Source organism: Pteropus alecto, unplaced genomic scaffold (genome assembly GCF_000325575.1).
Source record: "Pteropus alecto unplaced genomic scaffold, ASM32557v1 scaffold113, whole genome shotgun sequence".
NCBI classification, from domain to species: domain Eukaryota; kingdom Metazoa; phylum Chordata; class Mammalia; order Chiroptera; family Pteropodidae; genus Pteropus; species Pteropus alecto.
In genome coordinates this window covers 6,885,460-6,907,883 of record NW_006433949.1, presented here as the reverse complement: position 1 = coordinate 6,907,883, position 22,424 = coordinate 6,885,460, and the positions used below count along the sequence as shown (strand labels likewise).

Genomic DNA, 22,424 nt, shown 5'->3' with positions numbered 1-22,424 from the left:
GAATCATCACTACGGTTTGTTGTCTCAGAGACGGAGTCAAGGCCGTCCAACAACCCAGCTGCCATCTTGGCTCGTTACAGCAATTTCCCGGGAGCCTCCAGCCCTTGCCAACTCCTCACCACACCACCTCCCCCAACCGCCCACTTCAACGCAGGGGGTCACCGCTGCTCTCCCGGCGCACAAACTCAGAACGAGCGACCTCCAGTGCCCACCCGGGGGGCCTCCAGCCCACGCGGTGACCCCCCTGCAGGAATGGTTCTCCGCTCCAGGGGCCTCCCGCGCCCTTCCCAGCCCCCTCTCTCTGCCGACGCCCGCTCCCGCGGCACCCCGGGTCCTTCTGTCCGCCTCACGTGGCGGGCTTCGTCCACCTTCCCGCCTGGGCGCCCGCAGACTAAGTTTCTGGGGTGCTGCCCATCGTGCCGGACTGCAGCACCCCCGCCTAGGGCCCACACCCCAGGGCCCTTACCATGGTGAACGCTGCCGCTGCTGCCGCCGGACTCAGCACCCAGACCTCAACCGTCCACAGCCGCCGCGCGCCCAACTGCCGCGCCCACGTCCGCGCGCTGCCGTTTATAGGCCCGCTGCTGGCCAGGCGGCCATTGGTCCAGAAGGCCTTGAGGCGGGCTGAGTGCTGGAATCCCACTTCTGATTGGCTGTTGCTCGACTCGTGGAGTGTTGGGCTTTCTGATTGGATGCGGGTTTGGCGGGAAGACTGTGGGATCAAGGAAGGCGAACCGCAGACCAGAGTGATCTGAGCCGTTCTCTGACCTTAGGTTGGAGCAGCCGTGGTGTCTACCTGGGTAGGGCACAGGACGCTAACCTGCACATAAGTCCCCGACAGCATGCGAATGACTTGACGTCGACCTTGTGCTGTAGTCCCCTCGCCAGATGCCTCAGGCCCACTCGTCCCCCGCCCCCGCTTCTTTTTCTCGTCTTTGCAAACATGGCCACCTCCTAGAGGCATACCGTTATCTACCGAAAGTATGCACGCCCCCCCCTTTCCCACCCCTTTCCAGGAGCAGAAAGGCCTTTTCCATACAGCACCATGTAACTGGGTAGGATTTGATTACTGCTTTAATGAAGAATGGGTGTCCTGGGACAAGGGAGGGGAAGGCACACAAAAGCTGGATTGGGACGCATTTTGGAGGACTTTGGAACAATCACTTGATTCTTCCATTCTGTACAGATCAACTGAACTTTCTTTAGGATCTAATGTATGTTTACTTCTTGGAAAAGGTGGGGGGGGAGATAGAGGAATCCAGGCGTACCCCCACCACAATATAGTACCCTGTTTTCGCGTTCCAGCCAGATCCTTAACTTCTCAGAGGAGAGTGATGAATGTGACCCCTGCCATGAAACACGACAGATATGAGTAGGACTTAGGGAGCCTCTGAACAGTGTCATCAGGCCTTTGGAAAGATGGATTTGGCTGTAGGGAGAGAGTGGAGGGAGATCCGCAGAGAGCTAGAGAAACCAGGAGAATCCCTCCCTGCTTCTTCCAATGACAAAGGTGAGTCTTTCTACCTTATTCAGCTTTGCTGCCGCCATAACAAAATACTACAGACTGAGTGGCTTAAACAACAGAAGTTATGTTCTCACAATTCTGGGGGCTAGAAGTCTCAGACCAAGGTCTGGAAGGGTTGAGTTCTGGTGAGGGCTTTCTTCCTGGCTTGCAGAAGGCTGCCTTCTAGCTATGCCTTCACATGAGAGGAAGGGGAAGAGAACAAGCTTTCTAGTGCCTTTTATAAGGACACTAATCTTTTCAGATCTGGCCCCACCCTTATGACCTCATTCAACCTTAATTACTTCCTGTCTCCAAATACAGTCACACTGGGGGTTGGGCTTTAACATATAAATGGGGGGGAAGGGAACATGATTCAGTCTATAACACCCTCCCTGAAGGCTCCAACCATGCCATACACATAACTGCATTGTAACCTGTATCACTTTGTGTTTTTAATTACCGTTTATTTTTCTGATTAGAAAGTAATACATGCTTGTAATAGAAAGTGTGGATATGCAGGAAAATATAAAAATTAAAATCCAAAAACCCACAAATAGTTTTTTTGTATGTGTGTGTATATCTATATACACATATATAGTCATATTTTCTTACATAATTTGGATCAAACTATTTTTTTGGTAACAGGTTTCTTGATATAATTCACATGCCATACAATTTACCCATTTCAAGTGGTACACAATTCAATGGTTTTTAGTATATTCACAGAGTTGTGCAGTCATCACCACAACCAATTTTAGAACATTCGATCGTCCCCCAAATGATAAAAAGAACCTAGTCAACCTTTGCTTTCTACCTCCAGATTTCCCTCCTCTATATAATCATATAAACTGAATCATACAATATGTGGACTTTTGCGACTGACTTTTACTTAGCACACATATTGTTTTCAAGGACCATCCATATTGTAGCATGTACCAATACTTTGCTCCTCTTTTTTTAAATGTCATTATTGATACACAATTCACATACAATACAATTCACCTATTTAACATATACAATTCAATTACTTTTAGTATATTCATGTAGTTGTGCAACTATTACCACAATCAATTTTAGAAAATTTTTATCACCCCAAATTTCACTCCTTTTTATTGCCAAATAATGTACCATTTTATGGATACACCACATTTTATTTATCCATTCATCAGTTGGTGAGCATTTGCACTTTATTATGTGGATCAACAAGTTTTTGTGTGGACATATGTTTTCACTTTTCTAGAAATGTATTTGCCAGGTTATATGGTAACTCTATGTTTAACTTTTTGAGGAACTGCCAGACAAACCATGTGATTTTTTTATCCTAATTTACTTACTTAACATTAATCATGTGCATTTTCATAAATTGTTAAATGTACTTTGAGCACCTGGCGTTTAATGTTTGCAGAGTTCCAAATCTTAGTTAACTAATCCCCTCTTATTGGGCCTTTAGATTATTTCCTATTGCCATTATTATAAACAGCATTTCTGTACAGCAGATTAGTCAGACCATTGGCTTAAAGTACACAGACAGTTTTAAGGCTGTTGGTGCATAATGAATGCCTTCCAAAAAAGTTGTGTCAGTTTGCATTATGGTAAGTTGAGTTTGAGAATGCCAGTTGTGCACCATCTTATATTTTAATTGTCTCCCAAGATAAGTCACCAGGGCAAGGATTTGTTTGGGCATCTTTGACCCCATACCAGTTCAATGTGCAGCATAGAGTACGAATTCATGTTACGCGAATGAGTGAGAGCAAAGGAAGGCACAGGTTAGCGCAGTGGCTGTGGGTAGAGAGGAGAGTACAGGTGTCTGAGTCATCATGAAGATCGGTTCCATAGGACTCACCACCTGGTTGACATGGGGACTCAGTGCAGAGTCAAATGGTAAGAAGGCATCACGAGGCCACACTCAACAGTCATTTAGGGGCAGACACTGGTAGGGACGGTCTGAAGACTGGCAGCAACTCTTTTTTGTACTCCACTCTGCGGGCAGCAGTCTTTATGCAAAGCCCTGGAAGAATTACCTTCACTGAGCTAGCAAGGTCATCAAACTCTCTGTTCACTTGAATGTCCTGAGGAGAAACCCATTACAAAACAGTACGTTATCACTTTCTGAGAACTTGACTTTTTCACTTACACACACAGGTCTCAAAGAAGCTCCTTAGGACAGCTTCTCTCCTATGGATGAAAATGCCATTACTCCCCAAACTGTTAAAATTGAGAAGAAAAAGGGCTTGAGGGGGGTTTCTAGGGGCCTGCTCTATTTCTTAGTCTGGGGGCTGGTTACGTAGGTGTATCCTGTTTGTGAAAATTCACTGAGCTCTGCCCTTAATACATGTGCAATTTTCAGCATAAATGTTGTTCTTCAATAAAATAAGAGAAGAAGGGGAGTTCGGGGGAAGAGAACTAGCACTGATTGAGTCTTTTTTGCACAAGCCCTTTCCATAGGGTCTGTCATCTCATCCCACCTTCACAATGTCCCTGGGTGGCAGGCCCTGTTGCACATAAAGATAAGTCTGAGTCCTGGGAAGGGTTTTACAAGAAAGGTAAGGATTCAGAAGTATTTCCCTTAAATCTGAGGATAAAATCTGGGCTAAAATTAGACTAAATATAACAGTTAAGGAAGAGGAAAATAGAACACTGTATGTAGATTAGTGTTGATCTCTAATTTAGAATCCGAGATCCCATGCTATGGGCTCAGGACTGGGTTCCAGGCCTGTCTGATTCCAAACCCTGTGGTATTTTCATTATACTGAAAGCTGCTGATAATAACAATACATTGTATTGAATAAGCATTTATTTTGGTAGGACAATTTCATATATCATTCCATTTTTTAGAATGATAGAATCCAATGCTGACAGGAAGTCTCAGAGCAGAGGGAACATGGTCATGGCAAGCTACTCTCTGGCTTTGGAGCCATAGAAACCAGGCAGGTAGAAGGAAAGAATAAGGATATTTGCCACCAGTTGTCCCAAGCCTGAAGGACTAGAACTGTGAAAACACATCTCTGGAAAGGCTTTGACTCAAGTCTGGCTTGAAATAAATCAAGATAGAATAAGCAGTGATTTGTGATCAGACTTTTTAAAAAATATATTTGAGGATTTTCTCCTTAATGTTAACTGCCTTAGAGAAGAGTGATATTTGTTTCTATATTAAAAACGCAAAATTGAATGAAAAGGGGTCCTGATTTCTCTCACAGCCATGCAAATGAATCTTCTAGCACCACAATCCACCTGCAGGCAGTGCAGGCTGGGTCGGGGAGGGGGCTGCCCTGCCAGTGCCAAACCTGCGGATCCAAGTATCAGTGAAGAGGGAGTGCTGTGCCTCCTGAGCCGCTTGTTCTCTCTCAGCCCATGAAAAATCCAGGTGGGGGTTTGAGGTGAGACCACAGTAGTACCCTCAGTCAGGAGTGGGAGTGGAGCGTCATGACCTCCATTTATTTAGGCTGAGAGTGGAACTCAGACTTTGCCATGCTATATGTGGCCAGGGCACTCATTTCTCTAAGTCTTACTTTCTTCTTCACAGGGCTGTGGTGAGGTTTATGAAAAGCTCTTACAGAGAAATCTAGCAGCTCCAGGGCAGACACCGGATTATTCTGGACAGACTTGAGAACACCCAAGCAGCCTTCACTTCTCATGGGATTCCTGGACACCTAGGAAATACACATGAACACAAAACTGAGAAAAATTGATCCCAGGGAGCCCAGGAGAACAACACAAACGAGGAGGAGGGATGCCTCATCTCTGATGATGTGCCTCAGGACAGCCCCACTGTCTCAGCTCAGTAGGTGTCTCCATTCGGCAAAATGCCCTGGGTGAGGCTGCAGGGCCGGGGAAGAGAGGAAGGAGGTGGGTACTGGATGAGCACCCACCGAGTGCCTGGCTCTGTTCCCATGCCAAGGATATAGACATATGATATAACCCCACCCTGAAAGAGCTCACCTGCTGGGGAAAGAGGAGAAAAAGAAAAATCATAAAAACGCCATGTGATAAGTGCAATGAGAGAGTGTACACCAATTTTATCTGGGAGGTAAAGGTTGGATGAGTAATAAAACACCTGATTTCAGCTTTACAGGTGAGATAGGCAGAGCTAGGCATTTCAGCAAGAAGAGCAGCAGCAGCAAAGAGATGAAATACTGCACTACGTGCACGGAGAATTCTGAGCAGCTTGGATGAGAGAGAAATTTCAAGGCAGGAGGGAAGGGTGGGTTGACAGAGCCCAGATCCCGATGACATGCTGTGAATGACGCACTACCAAGCTCGAATTTATCCAGTGGGAAACCTCTGATGGGTTTAGAGCAGGGAGGGACAGAGGCATATTTCTGATTTGAAAGATCACCTGGTAGCAGATGAGAAGGAAGAGCCACAGATGAGAAACTAGCAGGTCAACAGAACTCGAGGAGAAATGAGAAAGGAGGGGACAGCCTGAGCACTCTCAGGAGGTGAGATGAAGGAGGGAAGATGTGGGGAAAAAAGGGAAAGACAAGCACTGGGCCCCAGCTTCTGACTCAAGGAGAAGGAGCTCCCCATCCCACCCCACCCTGCTGCACACACACTGAGAGTCAGCCTTTATAGGGAGATGATGCTTTCAGGTTGGACTCAGAATCCGACGTGCTATGGGATACCTGGGGAACTGTCCAACAGGTGGAAATGTGGATCCAGAGCTTAAGAGAGAGGTCTAGGTTCCAGGGGTGGGAGAGGAATGAGCCTCAGGCTGGGGATGGGGGTGCTGCAAGGGGCTTCTCTGCCAGTTGAGGGAGCTGAGGGCTGGGCAGGGTTGAGTGCTCTCTAGAACTGGAGGTACTGTCTTCCGAGCACATGCTGTTGGGACAGTGGTCCTCATGGACCTGCTCCACCCTTGGCTGCACCCTCCCTGCTCTGTATTCTGCTCAGCTGACCTCTCCCCAGTGGCAACCCTGGAGGATGGGAACTCCTGCTGTGCACACAAGGCCTCAGGTCTGAGTGGTGGCCTACAGTACGCCTGGGCTGACCATGGGTTCCAGCAAGACTAGAAGATGTGCAGGGGAGAAGATGAAGGGCAAACAAGTGTGCCCCAACCCTCAGCAGCAGAGCAGCACTCTGGCGGGCTGAGAAAGAGAAAGGACGGTAGTGATTTGTGATCAGACTTAGGATTTCGTGATGCCACTGGGAGAGAAGGATGGAGGTGGAAGAGGAGTTTGAATAAGTACATGGGCCAGGCCAGAGATGGGTGAGTGAGTGGCAAGGGGAAGAAGAGGTTACAAGAGGCAGCCAGGAGGCCCCCTCCGCCATCTGGGCTCTGGAACCTATGTACTCTGCTACTATTGGAGTGGGATGTGGCAGGGGAGGGCTCTGTCTGGACAGGGACAGGCAGGTCTTGCTGGGGCCTCCCCCATCAGGCTAGCACTCACGACAAGAATCCTCAGTGTCTGGTTGACCCGGAGGCCCAGGCCCAGGTTTAGGGCTCCCACCATAGAGATGCGGTTGTTGCTGCAACAGAATGACAGGTATATTATGCTACCTTCCGAGTGACTGTGCAGAACCAGATTGTCCCAGGGGCTGCTAGTGCAGCCACCGGGTAGGGCTTTTCAGCCTCCACTCACACCCTGGGGACCCTGAGCAGGCCAGTGTGTAAAAGCTGTATAGTAACCCTGCTTCATTGGAGGCTCCCAGTGTCCAGCAAGATCACCCGACAAACACACCTGGAGCGTCCCCCCTCTCCCCACCCCCACCCCGTGGAGTTCAGCTGCTACTCCCTGGCCCTCAGAGCTCAGCAGGTGTTCTGCCCCAGCTGGCACCCCCTACCTGTTACCATGACAGCATCTGTTCTGGAAAACTACCCAGCTCCTCCCCCAGTCTTCTCTTCCTCCAGCTGGACCGAAACTCCAGGCCCCAGCATGGCTCTTGGCCACTTTGTCTCTGAAGCCAATCCCTTTTCTTTCTGACTTCTCAGACCCCACTCCAGCCTCGAATTTCAACATCTCTTTGGCCTTGGATCCTTCCATGAAGAAGAAAAGAAGGCAGGTAGGCCCTGTTTACTGTGCAGACCCCAGGAGGGGCTCAGCCATGCAGCCCATGACCTGTCAGGCTTCTGCCTCTCTCCTTTCCTCTGGGCTTGCAGCTCCTGCTCTGGTTACCTGCTGAGGGCTGAGACCCTGCTTTTGCCTGAAGAAGCAGACCCTCCTAGCAGCCACGTACTGAGCAGAGCATGCATGTGGGCCCACTTGTCAGAGTCAACTTCTGAAAGGGAGGAAAACTCACATAAAGCACCAAGCCCACACCAGGCTCTGCGGAAGAGGCTTTATACACATAAGTCCCTGCTTGTGTGGTAGGAATTATGAGCCCAGCATGTAAGTCATGACCTCAAGTGAGAGGATGGAGCTAGGTGCTCCTGGATTGTGGCTCAGGCCCCATCATGGGTAGATGGTGGTAAGTTTGGGAATTAAAGTTGTGAACGGCAACAAGATCATGGAGCCCTTGGGCCCTGGGGTGGCTATGGGCCCAGAGACTATGACACAGGGACACCTTGTGCTCCTTACCTCATGTTAAGTTCCTCTAACACATTGTTAGTCCTAAGTGCCTCGCCCACTGCAGAGGCTCCAGAGTCTCCAAAACCATTGTATGAGATGTCCAGGACTCTCAGGAAGATGTTTGCCTGGAATGCAAAAGCGCAAAGCTATGGGATCTCAGGTGGCAGTGGAGAAAGCCAGGGCTGCAGCCTCAAAGCCCAGAATGTCTGAGGTACAAGTAGCGTGGACTGAGAGCAGAAGGACAGAGGTTCCAGGGAAGAGTATTGTGGATCAGATGATGGTGACCAGTAGAGCTGAACTAGAAGCACAGCACAGAGGGTGGGTGTGGATATGAATGATCCTGAGACTGAGGCATTTGCCTGCAGCAGTAGGCCCCAGAGACAGAGTGACCAGACCCCATGCTCACTTGGGGAGTCTTTCGAGGGCAGGGACCTTGAGGCACAGAGCAGTCCAGGGCCCAGAGTTGAATGAAATCTTCCCAAGGGACTGTGATGGGAAGAAGGGTGGGAGCTTGTTGTATGCTGGGAAGACAGAGCATGACCTCCCATCTTGTGGGGGAGGACCCCAGCTCAGCCCCTGTCAGACGGCAAGGCAGTAGCTGCTGTCCCTGAGAAGGACCCCACAACGGTAGCCAACCTGGGAAACATTGTAGATACTTTGTGTCACCCTGGCAGGGACTGCAGTCACCCATTCTTGCAGCCTATGAAGCACAACATACAAGGGAGAAGGTAGGCTATTAGATCATGGGATCCAAGGGTGCAAGGGTGTCACTCAAGGAAGCATCTGCACATGCCCCACAGTGAGCATGTGTTACCAGACTGCACACTGTCCTCACCAGCTGAGTGTCTGTGATGTCTGGGGAAGGTGTGCGACATTCAGCTGTGGACCTCTCAGTAAGTAATGTGAGACTGGGCACAGTGTATTGAAGTCATTAAATGGGGCTGGGAAAATTAAAGCCACCTAACAAAATATTCCTTAAGCTTTGCTTAAAAGATCCAAGGCTCATTTCTGAAGAGCTGCAACAGCAGGGTGCTGGCCCCTGGGAGACCTGCCCCCAAGGGACAGGCTGGAGGGGCCGACTATGGAGTGGGGCTGGGGGCCTCATACCTCCAGTCCCCTGGCAAAGGCAATGGCTCCTGGGCCTCGAAGGTGATTCCAGCTTATGTTAAGCTCAGTGAGTCCTGTGTTTTCTGCCAGGGCCGGTCCAAGTATCTCCCCTTCAGAAACACCAAGACAGACCTTCTTATTCTCTGTTCATTCCTTCAAAAAATGATACTGATGCCTGCTGTGTGCCAGGGTGTCTGCTGGGCATGAGGATCGTGGAGTTGAACCCAACATGGGCCTGCCCTGCCCCCAAGGATTTCATATTTAATGGGGGAGACATAAATACAAATGAATGTGATATACGCTATTATAGACTACACACAGAGAGCTGTGGGAACAGAGTGGGGTCTAAACTTGTTTGGAGGTGGTGGTCAGGACAGAGGAGATAACCTTGAAGCCTGAGGTACTCACCATACACGTCTGTATGCACAAGGGAGAGCAGACACAGGAAAGAGTAAATGAGTGTGCAGAGGCACAGGGAGCACAGGCCTGGCTCTGGAGGTGTGGGAGGGATCCAATAAAATGAAGTAGGAGTGATGGGCAATTGAGAGAGGCCTTAAAAACTAGGACAAGTGTCTTGGGCACTGCCCTAGTGGTGGAGAGGAGGCAGGGAGGGCTTTAAGAAGTGACAAGGCTGAATTCCTTAGCTGGTGTAGGGGATGGACTGGGGTGGGTGGGAGCAGAGACAAAAGGCTAGGGGACCAGTTGAAAGGCGAGTTCCATAGTCTAGGCAAGAGGTGACAAGGCTAACACAGTTGTGATGGAGAGGAGGCAGCAGTGGTAGAGAAATGAAATGGTGGAGAAGATGTGTGGGGTGAGAAACCCTGAGAGATATTTAGCATGTAAAGTGGGCAGAAGCCACACCAATCCACCCACCCTGCTCTTGACTCTGTCAGCCCTCAACCAGTCTGACCTGCTTCCAGGTCTCAAAAGTGCCAGCATTGGCACACCTCCTGGGTACCCCCCTGCGTGGAACTGTTGATCCCCCTCTTCACCTGGCTGACAGCTCTTCATCCTTCTAACCGGAGTTCCTGGCATCAGGAAGCCTTGCTTGCCTAGCTGGGCTGGGCCACCTCAGGATCCATGTCCACTATGCTTCCATCCTTCCAGGCTCTGACCCTTAGATCTCTTTCTGCCTGGCTTGTCTCTCCCATCAGCCTGAGAGTCCCCTAGAGATCTGAATTTGATTCCTCTCTATGGTCCCAGCACCTAGCACTGAGTAAGGCTAGATTGAAGAAATGCACAGAGGAAAAACCTGTGAACTAACTGAGCAGTGCTCTCAGCCAGGGGCTCAGCCAGTACGCCACGGCAGATCCTTTTAGCACCTTGGAGAGCTCCCTGCAAGCCGTGAGGACTGCAGAACTCTGGACTCCATGCCCAGCACTGGGTCTGACTCCTACAGGTTCTTAGATAAGGTACTTTCTACTTCCTCAGACACTTCCAGGGCTGCGAGGAGAGGGTGATGGGCCCCCAGTTTGTAGGGAAGTCCCTACTTTGCTGAACAGCTAGAGGGTGAGATGTTTCTTCTATATGCATGAATCGACTGCTGTAGTTCCAATGCTTGGCCTTTGTGAACCTTGCAGCCGACCTATGAGGTAGGTACTACCATTGCCATGGGTCGGTGCTGGGGGGGGCGGAGAACCGAGACCCAAGCTCCTTCACCCCTCAAGGGAGTCGGACCCACCCACAGATCCCTACTTGTGGAAACAAAATGGCCCCACTGAGTCTGTCCTTTTCCAGGCTGAAGACCTCCTACCCTATATTTGTGCAGCAGCCTACATGGGGCCTTAGCTTCCAGCCACCTCCATTCTGGCTGCCTTTCTGGTGCTTCCCTTCTGACCATGCAGGCCCAGACAGACACCTATACTTAGTTTGCTGAAAGTATGAAATGAGTTTCTCTTATTTCACTGACTTCTCACAATAATTTTCTTAGGAGGCAAACTGGCTCTCTGGCAGTTATATTCTAGGACTGATTCTCACAAGCCAAGACTGGTACCACTTCACTCACTCTAAGCAGTTTAAGACAGAGCAGTGATTCTCAAACTTTCTGGATCAGACAAATTTTCTGGGGCATCTGTTAACATGCAGGTGACTAGGCACCCCACTCAACAGTCTGGTGCAGCAGGTCCAGGGCCCAGGAATCTGTATTCCTAACCTACGGTCCCAGGTGGTTCTTATAATTGATTGGAGTGGTTGGAGGCAGGCAGGTAGAACTACATGTCCTGGCAAAGCAGACAGCCCATGCAAAGGCCCTGGGGCATGAAAGTGGTAACATCCAGGAATCCCACTGATGTCTTCCACAGCACTTGGAATACAATCTTCATGCCTTTTGCCATGATTTGTAGCCCTGCAGCCCCCTGTCGCATCTCTACTCCATGGCCTAGCCACTCCCCCCTGGCTCACTAGCCCAGTCACACTGGCATTTATCAGTCTAGGAAATAGGCCTGCAGGTTCACTACTCTTTTGCTTGAAATGCTCTCCCTCTGGTCTTGCCATGCCTAATCCCTCCCCGTGCCCCTCCCTCCCACATTTCAGCTTAAATGTCACCTCAGCTCAGAGGCCACTCTGATCATCCTTCTAAAGCAGGGATCTCCATTCTTCCCCAGAATCATACCCTGTTTGTTTCTTGTGTAGCGCTAATAATTATGGAGAATTATCTGGTTAATATGTGTTCCTTGAGGTCAGGGCCTTTGTTTTGTTTATGGCTAGATTCCTAGTGGCCAGATCAGCTCCCAGTGCATGTAGCAGTGGGCAGTGAGATGTTTGTGGAATGGATTAAGAGTTCTGTGTAGAAGGAGTGAGAAAGGGGCAGGTGAAAGTGGAACATGGGGAGCAGGAGCCAGAGCACAGATGCTCAGAGTGGTCCTGCCAACCGCTACCCACCCCTGCCCCAGGAAGATGGTCTCAAGTGCCCCATGGTGGCCCTGGTCAGATATTACCTGCTTGGTCATTTAGGTGGTTATAGCTCAGGTCCAGGGACTTCAGGCCCGTGTGGGCCAGCAGGAGTTCAGCAAGGTACTGGGCCGCCTGCTCCTCCAGGCCGTTCCCTGCCAGCTGTACCTTCTGTATGGCCGGGTTCACTGCGAGGGTGGCACAGATGGCCTGGGCTCCCACTGCTCCCAGCTGGTTCTCTGACAGGTCTACATCTGGGGGGCCGGAACCACTCCTCTGTCAGTGGGTTCCAAAGCCAGGCACCAGCCTCCTCTACCCTCCTCCATCTCCCAAACTTTGAGGCCTGAGGCAGAAGGGGCATTGCAGTCGGACTGCCCTGGGGTACATGGCAACTCTGCCACCCAACAGCTGGGTCTCCTCAGGCCCCAGGAAGCTTCCCTGACATCTATCCCTACCTTGTGTGTCCACAGCTTCTTTGTCAAGGCGTTAAAATCACCTACTTTGTGTTGCTATGGAGAATGCCTGTGATGAAGATGCAGCCACCCTGTTGATAATTCGTGCCTGGCAGCAATATAACCCACCCACAGAAGCCCTCACTGCCACATTTTTGGGGACTGGCAATAATAGTCCAAGTGGTCGTGCTCAGAGCACTTATGTGAGCCAGATACAGTTTCACTAATGCACACCACATCCCCAAAGGCTAAGTGGCATTGTTGGGGCCATTTCACAGATTGGAAACAGGCTCAGGGAGGTTGAGCTTCTCACCCAAGGTCACCCCCCTCTTCAGTGGCAGAGGCAGCATTTGGATCTAGCCCCACCAAACTTCCACCCCGCCCTCCTTCCTCTCATTCTGCCCAGCTCCCACCTCTGTGTCAAAGGACTCTCCCACCTACAGTCAAGCATTGGGAGGCCACCACCTGCAGAGTGTACTATTCAGCAGAGGAAAGGAGTGGGTGGGGTGGGGCAGGTCAGGAACAGAGTGGCATTCAGCCTTGGGTGCACCACAGAGGGTGCACCCTCTGTAGTGGAGGACTATGTAGTGCTCCACACCCTCCACTCCTGTGATGAGGCCCCACCCCAGTAACACCAGCAGGCCCCAGGTAAGAAGGTCTGGCTGTGGCAGGTTGGGTGGGGGAAGGGCAGTGGCCTCAGGAAAGGAATCTTCAGGAATGGGAGGATTCAAGCCTGCCCACCAGGCTCAGCACCTACCGCAGATGCTGCTGTTTTTACTCAGGGCACCTGCCAGGGCCTCTGCACCGGCCCCACAGAGCTCGTTGTCTCGAAGGTCCAGCCTCTTGACATAGGGATTGGAGGTTAGTGAGGAAGCCAGAGCCTGGGCCCCCTGCGACAGAGAGGGGTCTGAGGCACCTGGTCCTTCCCAGGGCTGAAAGCCCCAGACACAGCTAGCTACTCCTCTGATGCGTGTTTCCAGGGCTCAGCCCACTCATTGCCTTCCAGCTGGAAAAGCTTCCCTTTCCCACGTGCCCAGGGACACCCATTTCTTGTCCTAGGTTCCACCAAGATCTCACCTCTTGGAGTCTGTCCTGACCCCCTAGCACGCTAGGTGCCCACTGCAGGCTCCCCAGCTCTTATTCTGAACTCTGTCATAGGCCTGATCCCACCTGTCACCCAGATGTGGGGAGTGAGACGTGCCTGACAGAGAAAGGCCAGGGAATGTGTGGGATGGGCTCAGGAAGGGGGGCTACAGCCATGGCTGCTGCCTCCCAGGCCCTCTCCCTCCAGACCTGGCCCTAGGGTCCCTCCAGGGGTACCTGGGGCCCCAGGCCACGGTGACGCAGGTTCAGCTCTGGTGTGCTCCCTTGGCGCAGAAAGCAGGAGGCAGGCACGACGCTGTGGGCCTGGCAAGATTTCAGGTAGAGGGTGTCCTTGACTAGTTCTCCAAGCCCACGGGTGCCTGATAGGAAACAAGGGGAAGAATGTGGATCCCTCCCCACGCACAACCAGCCACCTTCAAGGGCTCCCCGGTCCTCTGTCACTACCCAGCATTTAACACCACTCTGGAAGTGTGTTCGAATGGTGAAATTCCTTATGTGGCTAGGAGCATTTCAGGGAGGGCACGGGGCTGGAGTTGCCTCCAGCTGCCCTGAAAGTGTCCCACAGAGGGGAGCGCTCCTTGCTCTGCTGGACAGGGGTCCCCTGTCCTCTGGGCTCCCGTCTGCCCCTTCCACCCCTTCTGAAGAAGTCCCCAAGGTGAAGAGACAGGCCTGTTCCCTGCTGCTTGGGGGCACCTTCTGTCTCCAGGTCAGAGTCCGAACTCTCCTCGGTCTCTGGGACCCCTGCAAGATGCCCAGCGGTGGCCACCGCCTCTTTCTCCTCCTCTTCATTCTCCCCAGACTTCTCGCAGGGACTCCTTATGTTTACACTCATTTTGTGGTTGCGGGCACTGAGGCCCAGACTGTGCGCCACCGCACCTAGATTGGGGGGCCTGGGGATGTGGGTGGACGCTCGAGCTGCCTTGACCAGTCGCATGTGGTATGCAGTGAACAGGCGCCCGCTGTAGCCAATAGAGATGCGCTCTCCCCTGCGGCAGTCGCCCTGGCAACCCAGTATTGTTGGTTGCTGCAGAAACCGCCGCTGGCCTGCGCTGACCTTGAATCTGCTCCTAGCCGGGAGAGTAAGGGCTCGCCAGGGGCCAGGCGCGACGCGGGACGCTTTGAAGGCGCCTGTTCTCCCTGCGGTCCCATGCAATTCCAGCATCGCACCCCTTCCCAAGGACTGGGGAACAGGCCTGATTCTAGATCTCGCACTGTCGTCTCTGCGCTTGAGTGGTGGGGGGTGGGAGCAGCTCTGCGGGGGCATCACACAGGAGGACCTTGTACCTTGCAGAACCCGGTCACTCTCCTCTCTGGAGCCAGAGTTGCACTCTCATTCTGTGGGTTCCAGTTCTCTCCCGTGCTCTAGCGTCACATATGCAGCTTTACCCACCAGGAACATTCCTCCCTAAATTTGTTGAACTTCAGAATCTTGAAGTGTCAGCTCAGAGGTCACGTCTTCTTGAAGCTTTCCTTGGCTCTTCCTCTGAGCAACTATCACCCCAACGCCATCCTCTCAAAGTACTTATAACACCTGTCATTCCCTCACCAACCAAGGAAATGAGGCCAGAGGGCAGGGGACAGGGGCTGCTCCTCTCCCGGTGCCAGGGATCTGACAGAGGGAGTCTGGAGAGGCTGGGAGGCTCAGGGCAGCTGGAAGTTGGGACTGAGCCCAGGGGTGGGGGGTGGAGGCTGGATCCTGCTCTGAGTGGATCCTATCCCTTTAATAGCTGCTGGCCTGGCCCCGCTTGGGCTCCTGCCTTACCTCCTGTTCAGCTGTGACTGCAGCTGCTATGCTGACTCATGTGCCCCCGGCAGCCATCAGGGACTGGGAGCATGGGCTCCCCAGGGGCCTTGGCAGGCTGGGGGCTTCTGGATTACAAAACTGAGAAGTATGTGATGACCAGGAACTGGCGGGTGGGCGTTCTGCAGAGGCTGTTGCAGCTCGGGGTCATGGTCTACGTGGTAGGGTAAGAGAACAGCTCCTGGCCACACTTTCTGAAGGGACTGTGACTGGTTCTGCTGTGATAAGGGTTGAGAGTTTGACTCTTCAGGGGCTGGGCTGGTGGTAGTGGAGGTGGGCAGGTTGGGACAGGGTAGAGGATAGACAGAAGGAAGGATATCTGTCTGTCTAGGGGCCAGTGGGTGCAAGAGCAAGTTGTGTGTTTGTGTCCTCCTGTGTGCCCACCTGCCTCTTTTCCTGGGCCTTGTCCCCAGTCCCATTTGGGCTCTAGGCACTGAGCAGAATGGCCCCCACCCCTGCCCAGCTTGACCCTGCGTGGGGCAGGAAGTAATCCCTGACATTTGTGAGAGCTGGAGCAGTAAGGCCCCCTATAGAGACCACCAGTTCTAGCTGGGTCAGGGGAATCTTTAAGGAGGAAACTTGGTCTAGCCAGGGGAGGGGGAGGTGTTGGCTGGTGAAGGAGGTGGCAGTGGGCACCTCCAACTCCATGGTGCCTGTAGGAGACTCCCATGAGGGCACCGGCTCTCTAATGCATGGCCTGTGTTTCTGGTGAGAAATGAGGGTAGAGAGGAGGCAGGGCCTGAGCAGTGTGAAAGCTTACAGGATATGAGGGAGAGAGGCTGGGTGGGGGGCCAGCTCTGCCATTGACTACCATGTGTTGGGGACACACCACACTTCCCATCACCTCCTCCCCAGGTGGGCCCTCCTTGCCAAGAAAGGCTACCAGGAGCGGGACCTGGACCCCCAGATTTCCGTTATCACCAAACTCAAAGGGGTTTCTGTGACCCAGATCAAGGAGCTGGGGAATCGGCTGTGGGACGTGGCTGACTTCGTGAAGCCAGCACAGGTGGGTGCCTAGTGCTGCTGCCGGGCACTGACACCTCCGATACCACCCTTGCAGTGAATGTGTGTGAGAGAGGCATGCAGTGCCAAAGGGGAGTGCTGGCTCCGTCACAGGGCCAGGCTCAGGAAGGGCCTTCAGAGGAGTGGCACCTGGACAGGGCTGTCGGGAACACGTAAGAGGTTTACAGGTGGATGAGGGGTCAGGTCAGGAAGCCAGGCCAGGGGAATTACATTTACAAAGGCTACGTCTGGAAAAGAATGGACTGTCTGGGAACTCAAGGCTTGAGCTTGAAGGTGGGCTGGAAGGGGTGTAGGGGGCCAGGGCCTGGAGCTTCTCGAATGCTCCCCTCCTTGACCTGGGGTGCTGCTGTCAGGCACTGCTCCTCTGCCCCTCCCACACTGCATTTCCGGCCCCTTCTTCTTCCACTCAGATTGTCCACAGCCTGTTTTCACCTCTGTCCTACTGATTCCCAGACTGTAGCCCTGGTGACAACCTGCCCCGGGCACAGCTGCCTCCAAGGTGCATTCCCACCACATCCACAGAGAAATTATCCCCCCTCTCCCAGTGTGGCCTCTTTTAATCCACCAGGGCCAAAGTCGGACCCAGCTTGACACCTTCCTGTCCTTCCTCCCTGTCTTTTCCATCACCTAATAGTTTAAACTGCTGCCTGCGCCTTACCCGGATGAAACTGTGCTGTTCTAGTGGGTCCCCAGGTGTACCCATGCAGCGGCCAGGCTGAACTTTCACGTGTGACATGTGACAGAACCTTGCTTTCCATCCTTGGGAGGCTCCCTGTCCATGATGGTGGCCACCAAGTCCCTTCAGATCCTGACCGCTGCCACACCCCTCTGCCCTCTGCCTAATTTTTACATCCCCTTTGCAGATCTCACATTCAGCACACAGGTGCCAGCCACCCTTTCTGTCCTTGGCCACCCTTTACCCAGGCAGAGCTCACCACTTACTCCCCTGCCTTTTGGCCACATGTCATGTGTGCAATAAGAAGGCCACCTTCCCACCAGCTCTGGACTTTAGTATCTAGAAACAAGAGGTTCTTGGAGAATTCTGGTTTAGTGAATGGGAGTGAACATGAGAAATACATTTGTCTCGAAGAGGCAGACATGGGCTCAGAAATGGCCAGGAAGAGCCAGCCTCCCATCTCTGCCTTGACTTGCCTCACTGGAGACATTTTCCTGGGGCACAGGGTTGGTGACTCGATGGGGCCAGGACCCTTTTCCTCACACACCAAGTTGCCAGCTTCTGGCCTCTCCCATTGAGGGAGCCCTGTGAGCACCAACTCTGACACTTGCCTTCTAGGGAGAGAATGTGTTCTTCTTGGTGACCAATTTCCATGTGACTCCAAAACAAGTTCAAGGCAGATGCCCAGAGGTAGGTTGCTCACACTTTCAATGGGTCCCCGGTTCCTTTTCTAGGCCTGGGTCACCAGCCATGTCCTCCCTTCTTCCCAGGTGACTGAGGGCTCAGTATGTGCTACTGTAGTGGTCCCCAAAGCTTTTGGCACCAGGGACCGGTGCTCCTATGAGAATTTAATGCCTAATGATCTGAGGTGGAGCTGAGGCAGTGATGCCAGCGCTGGGGAGTAGCTGCAAATCCAGACGAAGCTTCACTCGCTCACCTGCCACTCACCTCCTGCTGTGCAGCCCGGTTCATAACAGGCCACGGACTGGTACTGGTCCACGGCCCAGGGATTGAAGACCCCTGACCTATTCAATATTTGTTTTGTAGACTATTCTGAAATTTTGCTGGGGCCACGGTTCTGTGTTTTCTGAAATTTGTGTGATTCCTCTTTGGACATGTCCTGGCTTCTGGCCCTTCCCAAGAAACTGCCAGGCCTGGGAAGTAATTCATCTGATCTGACAATCCAGTTTCATGAGACTAGCCAGAGTTCCTGCCAGCTACTTTCAGGATTCCTGGTCATCTAGTCCCTCCCAACACATGCACTGTGTTCTTTGTAATGTCATAGCCTTCATCAAACACCTGCCAAGCAAACCCCTGGGCCAAGCCCTGTGCTGATCTTACAAAACTCTGTTTCCCATACCTCAAGAAACTCCTGCACAGACAGCCCAGCCAAGGCGGCAGGTCCTGCGATGGGGGCAGAGGCTACAGATGGGAGACCCAGGGAGGCACTTCTGTCAGCTTGGGGCCTCGGGAAGGGTTTCCTGCAGGACTGGAGGCTCAGGTGGGATCTCAAGGATGTCCAGGCAGAGGGGGCTGTATGGGCGAAGGCCCTGAGCTGTGTGAGATGAAACACCTCCAAGGGCACCTGCTGCTGAGTGGGGCTGGAGCCTAGATTTGGATTGAGATGCGAAGGCGGTGACTTGAGATCTCAGGGCCCCTGTGAACTCCACTAAGGAGCTGAATTCTATCACAGGAGCAGCAGGGCCTTCTGAGGGGCTCAGGGGAGGGGCACTCCATCTTCTGTGCGTAGGATGGACCACGCAGGTTGCCGGGTGGAGGCAGATCAGGGCAGAGGCATGGCCTCGTGGTGGTCACCACGCAGTCCAGTTGGAGGAGACGGTGGCCCAGCCAGGGTGGAGAGGAGAGAGAACAGGTGGCCCCACACTATCCTCTGCCCTTGTATCACAGTCCCACCCCCCACAAAGTTCCGCCATCTCATTTGGCTTCTCAGAGTCCCCCAGCTTTTCCTGGCACTGTGTTTCTCCTGCGCCCCTGAGCTGGGCGCCCTGGATAGTGGTGTCCATCCTCTGTGCAGGCAGAACTGTGTCTGTGTGAACACTTGACCTTCAAGGGTGCCTTTCTATCTGGAGTCTGGGACCCAAGAAAGCGGACTACCTGGCTGATCACCAGAATTCTGTCACTATGTGCATGCATTAATGTCCCTGTTTGACTGAAGAACAGGCAGGAAAGGGTCTAGTCTGTGGGGTCCTACTTCCCTACCCAGGCCCCTTGGACCAAGGTCCTGTCCTTTGTCTGCCACGGTCAGTGCCTTCACCCTGGCATGGACTTACCCTTCCCAGGGCATCTCTACCTTCCCTGTTGTATGATCTGAATTGGGACCAGAGAAGCTGGGCTCTGATGAATCACTTCTGTCCCCACTAGGGACAGAACAATCAGGAGGAAAGGAGTCTCGCCTTGTCTTAGAATATAGCACCTGCACCCCATCTGGTCAGGGGCTGCCCACCCCCCCTGCTCTGACCACCTCCTTTTATTTTCACCTTTCAGCTTTTCCTTGTGCTCCCAAACTCAGAGAATCCTGGGAGGTTAAGGCAGGGAGGGGCATATCCCTGTGGACTGCAGGGCTGGGTTACCCCCTGGGCCCCTGACGATTCTACTCTCTCACCTCCCTCAGCATCCCTCCATCCCACTGGCTAACTGCTGGACCCACGAGGACTGTCCTGAAGGGGAGACGGGGACACACAGCCATGGTAACAGTGGGCCTTGTCATCTAGCCTGGGTGGCTTCTGAGTACAGTCCTGGAGGTGTCTCTGCATGTCTCCTTTCTGCCAATAGCCCCTGTTCACCCATCCCCGACTCCAGGCCTAGAGTTTGTCTTATGTTTTCAAGGCATAAAAACAGGCCAGTGCGTGGTGTTCAACGGGACGCACAGGACCTGTGAGATCCGGGGCTGGTGCCCCGTGGAGAGTAGCACTGTGCCTGTGTAAGTTTCCCTCTACCCCCAGGGCAGGGCCCCAAGACCAGCAGAGCCTGCCTCTCACCTCCTGCCCACCCCACCCACAGGAAGCCTCTGCTGGTCCAGGCTGAGAACTTCACACTGTTCATCAAAAATACTGTCACCTTCAGCAAATTTAACTTCTCCAAGTAAGCATGGGTGGGTCGTGGCAGGCACCAGATCCTCCTTGTTCCCTGGCTAGCCTGACAGCCCCCCTCGCCTGGCCCCTTTCAGGTCCAATGCCTTGGAGACCTGGGACAACACCTATTTCAAGCACTGCCGCTATGATGCATTCTCCAGTCCCTTCTGCCCAGTATTCCGCATTGGGGACCTTGTGGCTGCTGCTGGAGGGGCCTTTGAGGATCTGGCATTGCTGGTAGGTCTGTGGGGGTCAGGTTCTGGGAGGACACAGGGAGAGGGTCCAGAGCCATTGTGTCAGTGGAGCGGTGATATGCCATGTGCAGGGTGGTGCTGTAGGCATCCGTGTCCTCTGGGATTGCAACCTGGATGCTGGGGGCTCTGACTGCCGGCCCCACTACTCCTTCCAGCTGCAGGAGCGGAGCTACAACTTCAGGTACCACTTCCATAGCCCCCAGCGCCCACCTGCCACTCCTCAGCCAAGTCCCCCTCTACCTGTTCTCCTGTGGAGGCCAGGACGGACCCCACCCCAGCCCAGCTCTCTGGATACTCTATTGTGTGTACGAGGGGCAGGAAGGAGCGTCCTCAGCTCCAAGTCCCCCAGCACAGTCTCTGTCCAGCCTCCCCCTGAGCCCATCCTTCACCCCATCTGTCCCCACACCCAACATTATAGCTGCGACCCCTGACCCCCGGCCCCTTCTTCACCCCACCCCGCCTCTAGTATCTTCCCTCCACAGCACAGAGGGCTTTCTTTTTAAATTTTCCCTTGAAGTTTTATTTTTATTTTTTTAAAATCCATAGAAAAGTCCAAAGATTAGTATTATGAACACCTAAATACTCTTCATCTGGATTCACTAGGTTTTTTGTTTTTACCATTTTGTCACATTTGCTTTCTCTCTCCTTCTCTAGAGTGAGCCAGATATATTTAGATAGATTTCAAATGCAACCTTTTGAAAGTAAGTAGCAGACATCCAGACACTTAGCCCTCTCAACACTGTCCCAGGAATAAGGACCTTCCCCATGGGACCACTGTCCTACTGTCACACTCAAGAAATTTAACAGTGGCAGAATAAATCTAGTATTTAAATTTCCCCAACTGTGCCATCATTGATCCTAAATCTTTTTATTTTCCAATCCAGGATCCACTCAAGGATCTTGCATGGCATTTATTGTCATGTCTTTGAGTCTCCTAAGCAGACCTGCCCCTCTTCCCCACCTGGAATCCTTCTGCCACTTCAGGTTACCTTTGCACCTGTCACATGCATATGCACACACAGCCTCCTGGCCTGGAGATGACACCCCTAACAATGCTGCCTGGCCTGGCTTTGCTAACCTCCCCAGCCCTTTGCAACTACATGGGGCTGGCTCCCTGCCCACACCCCACTCCCCTCATCTCTGTTCTCTCACTGGTCCTACGTTCTCTGCCTTGAACTCCTTCTTGACCCCTGGAAACCAGCCTGAAAGTGTCCCCTGCAGGAAGCCTTCCTCGTTTCCTGAGGAGTTCTCACCTCTGGACCCTCACAACCCTGGGCCTGCCTCCATCCCTCCCATCCCTACTGCCTCTGTCTATTAAGGGATCTTTCTGTCCCTGTCCCCTCAGCAGGCAGGGAGCTTCTAAAAGGCAGATCCCAATTTGCTTTTCCCTGGTGTCCTCAGCAGCGGTAGAGAACTGAGACACAGGACTTGGGCTGGAGGCTGATGGATAAGCAAGATAGAGGCTTGGGAGGGCCAGCCCAACCTGGGAGTGGGCAGAGCAGACCACCAGACTCTCTCTTGCCCCCAGGACAGCCACTCACTGGTGGGAGGCCTCCGGTGTGGAGGCCCGAAGCCTCTTCAAGCTCTACGGGATCCGCTTCGACATTCTTGTCACTGGGCAGGTAGGAGGGGCTAGGTGTGATGGGCAAGGCGGGGGTGGGAGCAGACAACCACCATAGCCTGAGAAGCTCAGCTCAGGTATCTCTCAGGCTGGGAAGTTTGGGCTCATCCCCACGACCATCACTCTGGGCACTGGAGCTGCTTGGCTGGGCATGGTGAGTCTGACCAATGTGGGCTCCCTCTGGCTTCGGTGAGTGCATGCCAGGCCCGCCCAAATGTACACTGAGACCCCTTTGCCTGCTCTTGAGTCTCAGAGTAAGGGCTGGGGAGGCGGTGGGAAGGCAGGCTGGGGCCAGGACATGGGCCTGCCCTGCCTCTCCTAGATCACCTTCTTCTGTGACCTGCTGCTATTGTATGTGGATGGAAAAGCCCATTTCTACTGGCAAACCAAGTATG

At 52.9% G+C, this 22,424-nt stretch overlaps 2 protein-coding genes across 2 annotated transcripts in view; one reads left to right on the top strand and one right to left on the bottom strand.

Moving 5' to 3' along the window:
- Nucleotides 1–2,176: 2,176 nt before the first annotated feature.
- LRRC74B (leucine rich repeat containing 74B) lies at nucleotides 2,177–14,724 on the bottom strand. Its single transcript, XM_015586786.2, has 9 exons — nucleotides 14,256–14,724; nucleotides 13,779–13,921; nucleotides 13,216–13,348; nucleotides 12,054–12,260; nucleotides 9,118–9,227; nucleotides 8,020–8,135; nucleotides 6,892–6,970; nucleotides 5,059–5,154; nucleotides 2,177–3,573 (listed from the first exon to the last, which is right to left on the bottom strand). The coding sequence occupies exons 1-9, from the start codon at nucleotides 14,722–14,724 to the stop codon at nucleotides 3,418–3,420; spliced, it is 1,509 nt and encodes a 502-aa protein (XP_015442272.1). The 3' UTR covers nucleotides 2,177–3,417.
- A 623-nt stretch (nucleotides 14,725–15,347) lies between these two features.
- Nucleotides 15,348–22,424, top strand: part of P2RX6 (purinergic receptor P2X 6) — a 9,188-nt gene continuing 2,111 nt past the window's right edge. Inside the window, exons 1-11 of the mRNA XM_015586785.2 lie at nucleotides 15,348–15,529; nucleotides 16,219–16,369; nucleotides 17,681–17,752; nucleotides 19,695–19,770; nucleotides 19,910–20,003; nucleotides 20,084–20,164; nucleotides 20,250–20,391; nucleotides 20,480–20,589; nucleotides 21,937–22,030; nucleotides 22,118–22,183; nucleotides 22,352–22,419. Of these exons, the coding sequence (XP_015442271.1) occupies nucleotides 15,363–15,529; nucleotides 16,219–16,369; nucleotides 17,681–17,752; nucleotides 19,695–19,770; nucleotides 19,910–20,003; nucleotides 20,084–20,164; nucleotides 20,250–20,391; nucleotides 20,480–20,589; nucleotides 21,937–22,030; nucleotides 22,118–22,183; nucleotides 22,352–22,419 (1,121 nt within the window). The 5' untranslated portion in view covers nucleotides 15,348–15,362. The remainder of the gene's footprint in view (nucleotides 15,530–16,218; nucleotides 16,370–17,680; nucleotides 17,753–19,694; nucleotides 19,771–19,909; nucleotides 20,004–20,083; nucleotides 20,165–20,249; nucleotides 20,392–20,479; nucleotides 20,590–21,936; nucleotides 22,031–22,117; nucleotides 22,184–22,351; nucleotides 22,420–22,424) is intronic.